General features: G+C 35.0%; 1 protein-coding gene across 1 annotated transcript; it reads left to right on the plus strand.

The window, feature by feature from the left end:
• The first annotated feature begins 4,454 nt into the window (after window positions 1-4,454).
• LOC114255875 (polyadenylate-binding protein RBP45) lies at window positions 4,455-12,074 on the plus strand. Its single transcript, XM_028195409.2, has 7 exons — window positions 4,455-5,227; window positions 6,994-7,474; window positions 9,967-10,040; window positions 10,125-10,255; window positions 10,559-10,655; window positions 10,736-10,885; window positions 11,721-12,074. Exons 1-7 carry the CDS (start codon window positions 4,841-4,843, stop codon window positions 11,721-11,723), a joined length of 1,323 nt encoding a protein of 440 aa, XP_028051210.1. The 5' UTR covers window positions 4,455-4,840; the 3' UTR covers window positions 11,724-12,074.
• The last annotated feature ends 61 nt before the right edge of the window (window positions 12,075-12,135 follow it).

Consider the following 12,135-nt stretch of genomic DNA (forward strand, 5'->3'; position numbering starts at 1 on the left):
TACTCAGATCATGTGAGGACCAATATTTATTACCACGTGTACGATCAGGATTAAAGGCTTGAATAACCTTCCTTTATTATCCTTACTATGCCACGTGTCGAACTGTAACTGGCTTTTACAAAATATGTAGCCAACACTTCTAAATAGTTTGAATGCTCTCAATTGGATCTTAGTTGTGAGTTTATGAAATCTTTCTTTTCAGATTGTGGTTTAAAGATTTTTGAAACGAACGCTTCTTGCATTGTGGTGCCATAGATATCCATGAAAGGTTATCAAGTAAAGAACCTTTTTCTTGGTCAATAAATCTCTCTTTTCCATTTATATGGATGTGTCTCTGTTAAACATTTTTTGATATATTGTAGTTTCCTGGGTAGACACTGCATGTGTCTGGGTGCATAAATATTTGCTACATAAATTTAAAAACAAATAGGGTGTGTGCGAGTGTGGGATGAGGGGAGTAGAGATGGAGGGAGGCAAAAAGTGAAATGGTGTGAAACAAATTGCTTCTTGAAAAATTATCTACGTAAGTGCTGAATTTCATGTCTCTAAAAGACTGCTTAATGCTAGAAATTAAATATATTTGTTGAATCATTAGTGCTTGATGATGGAGGGAGTCATTTATAAACATTAGTGCTTGATGATGTGTTTAAGACCTAAAATCTAATAATGTGTTTAGAACTTCTGCAATTAGTGCTTGATGATTTTTGCTTTTGCAATTATTATAAATAGTGCTTGATGTTTTGAGATCGGTGTAATCCATAGACACATATGCTTGACTGCAGGGTTAGTTGATTGCCCAAAGAGAGGTGATTTTCTTGATTAAGGTTTAGTTTCCATCTTTTTTCCCTTTCTATTTTTCTCTTTCTCTGTAATTGGTTTATTAATTAAGCTTTAGCAAGAGAGAAGTGTAATATGCAAAGTTTGAGACTTAAGCTTAGGAAAGTGAAATGAGTGTTGTAACTATATTCATGAGACTTAAGTGTAATATATTCATGAGTTCGCTAATCATACATTTTATTTAACTAATTGATACATTTTTCCTGCTAAACTTTGGGCTTTGATACACTTCAATTTTGCACAATGGGGGTGAGCGGCAGTGTACTATTTTTCTTTCCATGCCTTTTCTTTTAAAACATTAGAGATAGTTTGTTAATATTGCAATCACTGAGATTTTATTCTTTTCTAATTTTAGCCGAAGTTCAAATGAGACCAACCTCTTCAATTAGAACAAGAAAGATTGATAACTTGGATAAGAATAATAATAATGCAATAAGAAAGGAACAACTTTTTTCCGAAATTATTTTGTGAATAAATTTTCCATGTACTACATAAAAGATTGGACAAGACAAGATAATCCCAATATTACTTCCTCCGTGACTTTAGGCATGGGCATACACTAGTAAATATATAGGAGAAGCGATTGAGTAGCCCATACAGGCAGTAGAGATGAAAAATAGTTGTTTCCTTTTCGTGCTTGAATTGGACGGTATTGTTCGGCCCGTGTGGGCCCACCGTGGGTCTCGTTTTGCTAATCGGAACTGTTCAATATGTAGAACTCGTCGAGTATTATATACTTATAAAAAATCACGTTGATCGGATATCGATAGCTATTTGATCGTTTTAGTTTTTTTGTCAACCGTTAACTATAACATCATCTATGGTTTATACAAAACTGATTTAATCATGCAGCTATCCATATCCGATTAACGTGATTTTTTATAGGCATATAGTATTCGACGAGTTCTATACATTGAATGGTTCAGATTATCAGAATGAGACTCGTGGTGGGCCCCCACTGGCCCAACATTACCTTCCAATTTAATAAATATATATACCTATTTTTTTTTTTGACAACCTTCCCATCAATTCTCAGTATTAGTCACGTCTTTGTATTAAAATATGTAATAAACTAATTTTTTTATATTTTTAATTTATAAATAATGATAACTTTTTAACTTTTTAAGTAACTTTTTGGCTTTTTAAATTTTTTAGAGATGCCAAATTAGGCCTTAATGAATTTTAAAATTTATTTAAGTTTGGTTCGTTAAACTTTTAAGCTGATCTTAAACAAATTTTTATTGAGCTTAACCCAAGCAATTTGATATTTTATATAATTAATTGTTTAAATTTGGTTTAAAAACCTTAACAAGTTCTAAAAGATGTTTAAACTTGACTTATTTATTTAATGAACCGAATTCGAATGAACTTTTAACGAGTCGAGTTCGAGTTATTTGGTTTGTTTATCACCCTTACATTTAAGTCTTGTTTGGCAACTAAATTTTAATTTAAAAATCTACTATAAATTGTCGTATTATCCGTTATTTTTATACATTTTTTTTATAAAAAAAAACTTAAAAAATTGCTAAAATAACCAATTCGTAGAGTAAAAATTAATGTAAATTTCAATCATTGATTTTAAATTTGGAATAGTTTTTAGATTTAGATTTAGATTTTTTTTTTAAATTTGCAACATTTCTCATATAATGTTATCAAATATTTGAACCAATCATAAAAATTATATGGAAAATTGCAAAAAAAAAAAAAATAGAATAAATAAACAATTGTAAGAATGTGATAGAATTGAAATGAAACTTATAAATTAATTAACAAATCTCATAAAATTATATTTTTTACCCTCTTGAATTTAGGGCTGGTTTGGCTTATCCTAAATAAGCCAAAAAGTCAAAAAGTTACTCCAAAATCCAAAAAGATATCACTATTCACAAAAAAAAAAAAATTAAAAAATCAATTTTTTTCAAAAAAAAGTACACACCGAATTGATGTGTGTGCAGCTGCTGTGTGCAGCAGTGGAGAAAAAAGAAATGATTGGGTGTGGTTTTTACACACACCGTTGTTCGTCCTATGGGGGTCATCACGGGTCCTGTTTTGATAATCTGAACCGTTCAATGTGTAGAAATCGTCGAGTACTATATGTCTGCAAAAAATCACATTGATCGGATATCGATAACTATATGATCAAATCAGTTATGTACAACAAATGGATGGTGTTATAATTAATGATTGAAAAATAAATAGATTTGATCAGATAGCTATCGATATTCGATTAACGTGATTTTTTGCAAACATATAGTGTTCGACGAGTTACACACATTGAACGGTTCAGATTATTAAAATGGGACCCGTGATGACCCCCACGGGCCAAACAAAACCATCTAATGCTTTGTACAAAAATTAGCCAATAATTTCCAACTCCAATTGAGTCTGCCGGTTGTACAGCCGGTTGTATGGCTGGGGCCCACTCCTCTCTTATCATCTCTTACACACTTTTTTTATACAATTTTTTAATACACATTTTTCCATAAAAAGTCAAAAAGTTAACCCAAACCTCCATATTTTTTTTTTGTCTTTTTTAGTCTAAAAAGACAAAAAGTGCACTTTTTTAGGACACCCCAAACCAGCCCTTATTTCTTATACATCTTTTTCCTGTATATCTTTTATATTCCTCTTCTTTTCTCCACTTTCTCTAACTCGTGCCAATCTTACCCAACTCCCAACTTTTCTCCTAACTTCCTCTTATTTATTTCCTAACATATATCTACATTCCATCAAATTACTCCACCCATGTTTAGCTCTTCCTTTACTTTAGATCCATTTTTCCATGAGCCATCACCATGACAGAGATTGCGATGAGAGAGTAAGAGATCGCGAATGTCTAGGGTTTCCTAAAAGGGGTTGAGGTCATTGATGGTTTTAAAAAAAGCCTCAAGTGTTTTATAGTGGCGGTGACGAATAAAAGGTTGGACTAAAGTTGAGTGCAGTGATTTGGAGGAAGACCATGGAGTACTTGAGTATTTATGATAGTGGCAATAAAGAATCAGCAATGCTACAAACCCCCAGTGACCCCCCCAGTGTCACGTGTCGGCCTGAGATTGGCTGAAAACCAAAAAAAAAAAAACTATTTTTTTGACCAATGGGAAGGGACCCCCGCACCCCCACTGAAGGTCCGAAGCTTTATTCATAAAGAATTGCGTTATGGTAGATTAAGAGTTTGGAGATGGGTGGAAGGAGTGAAAAAAGGCTAAGGGGTGTAATGATAGTGACAAAAATAAGGTTTGAGATGTTAGGAAGAATGGAAGAAAATTTCACAAAAATCGAAAGAAAATGAGGGTAAAGTTGGCGACAATTAGAAAAGATAGAGGGAGGAGTGGCGAGTAGTTAGAGAATGTAAGGCAATGAAGAGGGAAACAAAACATGAGAAAATGACAAAACTAAATTGAGCAAAAATATAAATTTAACATGTTTTCGTCATTAATTTGTAAGTTTCCAAGCATATATTTGTGATTGATTTAAATAGATTCATGCTAAAAAAATAAAAATAAAAAACATAAAACAAAACAATTTTCATTATTTTTATTCCCTATGTTGGATGAAAATGCAAAGTTTTTTGCAAAAACAAAAAAAATAAAATAATCGAAGGAATAATTTGAACCCCATTTTTAATGGCTCCACTCAAAGCCAGTCCAACTTTCTCTCACCCAAACAAGCTCAAACCCTGTGGTTGTGATCAACACCGACTCAAAAACACCGACTCAAACAAACACCAATCACAAATTGTGTCCACCCAAACACTGCCTGGGCTTATCCATATAAAAGCCCATCTCATCCCCCACAAATATCCTCTCTCTCTTTCTCTACCCCCCAATCTCTCTCCACGGTTTCGAGATTAGGGTTCCTCCGATCCCTCTCGCACCTTTACAATCATCCAAACTCTATACCTATAGATATAGATCAGTATCTCTATCTATCATCTCTCTAGGGTTCCTCTTCTTTCTGTAGATCTATTTCTTTGTTGGGGTTAGGGTTAGGGTTTTATTCGAAGATGATGCAACCAGCAAGCGGTGTAGTCCCTCCTCCAATGCCTCCGATGCCAATGGATCAACAACAACAACAGCAGCAACAGCAACAACAGCAGTATCAGCAGTGGATGATGATGCAGCAGCAGCAGCACCACCACCAGCAACAGCCGCCGCAGCAACAGCCGTATCAGCAGCAGCAGCAGCCGCCGGTGTGGGCGCAGCAGCCACCGCAGGCGGCGGTGCCGCAGCAGCCTCAGCCGCAGGCCATGCAGATGCAGCAGGCTCAGCAACAACAGCAGCAGTATCAGGGTTCGGCTGGTTCGAATGAGATCAAGTCGCTTTGGATCGGGGACTTGCAGTATTGGATGGATGAGAACTATATCTACACCTGTTTTGCTCAAACTGGAGAGGTAATATTTGGGTCCTTTTTTTATGTTTTTTGTTTTCTGAACCTAGTTAGTATCGTCCTTCAATTATTATTCTATCAATAAACGAGTGATAGGAAAGAATATATTGTAATCTCAATCAATTGAATTTTCCTGCATTTTATTGGCAACCAAACAGCTGATATTGCCATTTTAGTAGGGCAATTGTATAACATGCATGGTTTTAAAAATCCCTTACGGAACTGTTGTGGTGTTACCGCCACCGGTTTCGGCTGCTATAGCAGTGTGACGGAAATTTTGTAACCGTCGAGTCGGTGTTACCGTAACGGCCATAACCGTCCGATATACACTGTTACACTTTTAATCCTTTTATTTAATATTAAATTGTAAATATTTTTTATTTTGCTACTGTAATGTGGTTCAAAAAAATGTCTTTAAAAAATAAATAAAATCAGTAACTCAAAAATATTTTGTTTGTTTATGGCACTATTTTTATTTTTACAATTATTTCATTTAATACTTAATTGAAAATAATTTTATTTAGTTAGCATTTGTTGTCTAAACAAATGCCTAAAAAATAATTGTTTTTTATAGCACAATATATATTTTTATAATCATTTCATTTAATAATTGTGAATATTTTTTATTCAGGTAGTTGAGATATTGGTCAAAAATAATTTGTAAACATTCAAAATCAATTGCTGTTAAAATCATTAACTATTGAAATAAAATATAAAAAATTCCTTTTATAGTGATTTAAAAATATAAAATATATTGGATCATATTTAAAAACTAACAAAAATGGATCAAAATCAATTTTAAACCCTATAAATGTGATTCTAAAAAAAAAAATATGCATATCGGTAAGTTTTTTTAAACTCGTGCGAGACATAAAAAAATCACGGTTTCGGTTATCGCAACTGTTACACTGTGGCCTTTATACACCGCAACCGTTATGGTGACCGCAACCGTTTTTCGAAACTTAACATGATATTCATATAAAAAAAAGGAGGAGGAGGAGGGGGCAAATACCTAGCATGCTGTACAAAACTAATTTATTTGAATATCTGTTTTCACTTTTTCAGTGGTTAAAACGTTTGCCTACTAACCTTTTGAGGTTCTGGGTTCTAGTTCAAGGACAGCGACTTTGTGCATTTATGCCAAAAAAGCACCCATTAATGTGGGTACTAATTGGGAGTTGTTTTTATTTGTTGTCACTTTCTATTGTCATGTTGATTTTTTGGTGAGACTTATAAAAAAAGGTACGTAGCATGCAAAACTAATTTAGTTGAATATTTGTTTCACCTTTTCAGTGGTTAAAATCTTGGCCTACTAACTTGAGATGTGGGTTCAATTCTAAGGACAGTTACTTTGTGCTTTTATGCCTAAAGTTAGCTATGTCCCCAATCTAACCTCTCCCAAACACCCATAAATGGGTACTAATTGGGAGTTGCTTTTATTTGTTCTTACTTTTTTCTTGTCATGTTGCTTTCTTGCTCCAGAAAGTGAACCTGATGGTTTAAGAAAAGGGGTGGGTGTTATTCAAAAGATAACCCTTGTAATGTATAGTTTTGGTTGGTTTAATGCCAACCACGGCTAGGGCAAGAAATTGCCTTTTTTGTAACTATTTGATATTTGTTATATATTTGCTCAATTCAAGTGAATGTATGGAACTCTGGTGATAAAGTTATCATGGTTTTCTGTTACTTCTTATCCTGTGTCATTTCAAATTTTAACATTCACTAATATAATAGTAAGATATTTATGTGTTTTTTTTTGGGTTCTTTCAGCTTTCTTCAGTGAAGGTTATTCGCAACAAGCAAACTGGCCAACCTGAGGGTTATGGTTTTATTGAGTTTACAACTCGCGCAGCTGCAGAAAGGCTGTTACAAACATACAATGGCACATTAATGCCAAATTCTGAACAGAATTTCAGACTGAACTGGGCCACTCTTGGTGCTGGTGAAAGGCGTGCAGACGACGGTCCAGACTATACAATATTTGTTGGAGATTTGGCTGCTGATGTTACTGATTACATGTTGCTAGAAACATTCAAACCTCACTATCCGTCAATAAAGGGTGCAAAGGTTGTTACTGACAGAATGACTGGGCGTACCAAGGGTTATGGGTTTGTTAGGTTTGGAGACGAGAGTGAACAAGTGCGTGCTATGACTGAAATGAATGGAGTGCTCTGTTCTACTAGACCCATGCGGATTGGAGCTGCTGCTACCAAGAAACCAGCCGGTGGAGGTGGTCAGCAATACCAGAAAGGTATGATCTTTACTAGTTCTTTTAGCATCCTTTTAGACCTCACAGTTGCTACCTGATAAAACAATCTTTGTTGGTATATATTGCTGTTCTATTTTGATATTAATGTTTTTGAGCTGATACATGTTGGTCGTTCAGTATATTCTTCCTCATTTGGAATTATCATTGTTTGAAGTAATAAGTTGAGTACCCTTGATATGTTTGATGTGTTATTTTCAACGGCGTTTCAAATTTGATGCTGAAGATACGCGGAATTACACAAGTCATTTCCTTCCAGTATTTACCTTTGTAAACTTGGGCGCATTTAATTCTGTTAAAACTTGCAACAACTTATAAAACTCATGTTGTCTCAAAGCAGGACACACAGAGAGGCTCTCATTTTGGGGGGCCTGGAACTGATTTCAGCTGAAATGATTCCACTTTAGTGCGTGGCCTCATTTTAGGTCAGTAAATTTGGTTTATGTCATAAAGCTTTTGTTTTCCTTAATTCGTGGCATTTATCATGCTACATAAACGTACTTTCGAGTTCCTTTTCGTTACCAGTCCAGTTACTTTTCTTTTCTATATTTCCAAAAGTTAAATTTCCTTTTATTCATTACTTTTTCCATCTTATGCAAGTCCACAAGTTTCCTCGTTTTACTTCTTTGTGGATCATTTCCTTTGCGCTATAAACAGATTGCTGTCAATAAGTTATCCAACTTTTGAACCCATGTGTATCTGTTCTTCATATTTCCAGCTTTATTCCGTTGAGAATGTGTTCTTATTAGAGTTCAAATTTTTTAACTGAACTTGGAACGCTGGCCAATACATGTAGCTTCGACAGTTTCAGTTGTTTGAAACTGTTCAGTCTGTTAATTGTTGTAAGAAGAGATTTACTGGTTGTCCTCATTGCACAAAAAATATATTATTTTTCTTGAATATAAATACGTATTTACCTAGTAGTTTTGTTGCTAATGTGGGTGTTTACTATTAGGGATTTAAAAAAAAAAAGTAATCAATTATGGATATCCTATTGGGGATGGTTTTGACATTATAGCCATCGAGGTTTGTGGGATTTTACCATATCTTAAATATTTGTGAGGATGACAGAGAGAAGAAAACAAACGACATATACTTATGGCACAAAAAGGGCAGGATAGAAAATTATGTTCTAGAAAAACAACATATTTCTTGATACGCCATTGGCTTTATGAAATTTTGAGATATACACAGTTATTGTGAAAAGTTAACCAAACTTTTACCAAACTTATCAAGGAAAAGAATAATGTAAGTCAACCAAAGTAGTCAACAACTTTGCTTTATCTTTTACATATTACATGTTGAAGTGACTTGTATATTAGAGTGAAGTGGGCGAAGGCTGCCTAAATACTACCTCTCCCAAGTGGGAGTCTTTTGCTTTGGGCGTAGCCTTTTATGTAACACAAGAAATAAGGTTGTTTTATGTGTTTTTCTGTATCCTACACTCAAAACTTAATTAAAATGGATCAGTTAGAATATAGGGTGAAAAGTACAGAAGGCTATATTTATTTTGAAAATCCACATGCTCTACTAATTTCATGTACAACAAAATAGAAAACAAGGAACTTTTGTTCGAACAAAATATACCATTCCATGGAGAATCTTGGCAATGAGGATTATGGTCAGGATTGTACAGATAGATCCATTGGTCACTTTGATCCATGTTCATATTCATAGCAACATATGCTGTTGAGGCCATTTTGTTAGGTCAATTCAACCCGGAGGTGTCACATTGATCAACTCTTGATCTGCTTTCCTAGTGAATTGACTGAAGGCAACTCAACAATTTGCTAACTCTTGGTGGTAAACCCTAAACCCTAACCAGAGAAAAGAAGAAATAAAGAAAAAAGGAGGTAAAATGCAGTTGCAGATTGTTTATACAACATGATGTTCTGAATTTTTCTGTTTGAAGAGTTGCAGGAACCTTGGATTTGGCATTTTGTGTATATGCTGCTTGTCTTTGTCAGCAATAGCAATGCACTACGGATGTGGTAACGAGTCCTGGTTGTTGAGGAACATTACTTATTGCATTTGCAGTGAGAATTGTTCTTGGTGATGACTGTTTGTGAATAATTCTGTTTTCTTTACTTTGATTGTATGGACTTTACTGGCATTGTATTCATTATTTTATTAACGGATCCCTAGTTGTGCTGCTGTGTTATTTTTATCCAAGCAACAAGCCACTGACTGTACCTTCTTTCTCGCAGAAAAAAGGAAAGATTTATGAGATTGTTACTAGTGTCATTTTTTATTGTTAAAATAGAGATCAATATAGCAGAATCATTTGGTTGGTTGATGAGTCATGTCCTTTTGCTCTGTTTATTTATTTGTTTTTACAAAATACAATGCTTACAGCTCCTAATAGTTTTGACAATATGGGTCCTTAAGTAATATCTCATCAATTTCTGAACCCTGAATAAATCCCTCTCTCACCATTGTTTATTGCACATCTATTCACATTTATTTGTCATTTGCAGCTACCTACCAGAATTCATCTACCTATCAGAATTCTCAGGGAAGTCAGGGCGAGACTGATCCAAATAATACAACAGTGGGTAGTTTGTTTTGATGTTGGATTTTGTTTTGTTTGTTTGTTTTGAGGTTGTGTTAGTGACCCTTCGCAATATGGGTGCAGATATTTGTTGGCGGTTTGGATGAGAGTGTCTCAGATGACCTTCTGAGACAAGTGTTTGGCCAATTTGGTGAGTTGGTTCATGTGAAAATACCCGCAGGCAAGCGTTGTGGCTTTGTTCAATTCGCTGACAGGTAATGAAGAACAAGCTTTTCCTGATAAATTCCGGCAGTTATTTTTTCTGATGTAATTTTGGACTAATTACACTAATAGTCCTTAAAGTATGCACTCTGTGTTACTTTGGTCTCTATTTATCAATTGTGTCAATTTAGTATGAATTTTGTGTTTATGTGTGTAGAGTCCTTTATATAATATGTACACACATTTCATACTTTGGTTACTGAAGTGTGACAAGTGGATCATGTAGGACCATTAGTGTAGCTAATTTTGTTTATTCAACTTTCTAACCATTTCTATTGTTTGCATGTGGGTTGTAGAGCTTGTGCTGAGCAAGCGCTGTCAATGTTGAATGGTACTCCATTAGGTGGACAAAATATTCGACTTTCATGGGGTCGTAGTCCTTCAAACAAACAGGTGCATCAATTTATCATTGTATTGTGTGTAATTTTGGCTTAGTGCATGTTCCTATTTATCTGACGCTAGTATTGGCTCAGGCTCAACCCGATCAGGCTCAATGGAATGGTGCATATTATGGATACGCTGCTCAAGGATACGAGGCATATGGATATGCACCTCCTCCTCAAGATCCTAACATGTACTATGGAGCCTATCCTGGCTATGGGAATTACCAACAGCCACAGCAGGTAAGAGAATGTCATAAACTTTTTCTCATTTGTTATTCTTTGTTTGAGTTTAGATCATTTTAAGTTGCAAAGGGTGATCATTTGCCATCAAAACATTTACATTTTTGTTTGTGCTTAGTTAGTTAATTTGTGGAAGCCCGTGGTTACTTAAGAAATGTTTGTGTGTTTTATCTTATAAACCAACTGATGTCTTGTGCCTAGTCATAACTTGTGGGTAGCTATTGAGTGGAGATCACATTTTTCACCTCCTTGCCCATACCAGAAAGAAAATGTGTTGCGACTGCCATCTCTAAACTAGTTTTCTCATACTAGTGGTGGTTGGCAAACATGTAGTCTTCCTGATTAGGAAAAAATTGTCGTCATGTATCCAGCAATAATGATTTACATTTTGCTACTCCTTTTGGTTATGCCACCGTTGAAATACTTCAATCAACATTACTAGGTAAAATAAAAGGGTGTAAAATTAGAGAAAAAGTATGGTTTGCCTTGCCCAGAACCATCCACCACCTCCGAGTTACCTGCTTGTTGACAGCTGTGTGATTCCATTGACAATGACAAATATTAACAAGGGCTCGAGGTAGTTTATACAGTGATAAAGTATCATGCTATTAGCTGCTAGGCAGATGTTGGTCTTCCATTTTTGAAAACAATAATCATGTATCAGGCTTATTTATTGCTTCCTCATAACACTCCCTCTGAATTGATTGATTACGTTTCTTTCTTTGCAGTGATCCGATGAATTGATTACATTTCTTTATTTGCTGCGATCCGATGAATTGATTAATGTTTTCATGTATCGGGTTAAGATGAATTGATTGCATTTCTTTATTTGCAGTGATCCAATGCCATCCGCAGGGAAGCATGAGGGGGCCATCGTGAGTGGGTTCACTCGGTTCCAGTTTCAGCTGGTTAGCTGCACAGTTGTCAAGTTCATTGAACTGGCTGTAATATGATGGTTGTTTTGGTTGTGGAGTTCGTATACTATTAAAGAGTATTTTCTTCTGCATTGTTATCTTCCTTTTTGTGCTTTCCCTTTTCTGTTTTTAGCCTTTCTTTGAGCAACTTGAGTGTTGGAAGTATATTATGACAGTATCGATGCACTTTCTCCTATGATAACTATGGTTGACATCGTATTTATGTCATGGATGTGGATTATTACTGTTTTTGGATATATATGTGTTTAGTTGTATGAGCCTTGTCTTGAATTTTGTTCCTGTGCAAATCCTACGAGTCGAACAGGGCTGTTCAAA

This window comes from Camellia sinensis, chromosome 7 (genome assembly GCF_055761805.1).
Source record: "Camellia sinensis isolate YWXY chromosome 7, ASM5576180v1, whole genome shotgun sequence".
Taxonomy (NCBI): Eukaryota; Viridiplantae; Streptophyta; class Magnoliopsida; order Ericales; family Theaceae; genus Camellia; species Camellia sinensis.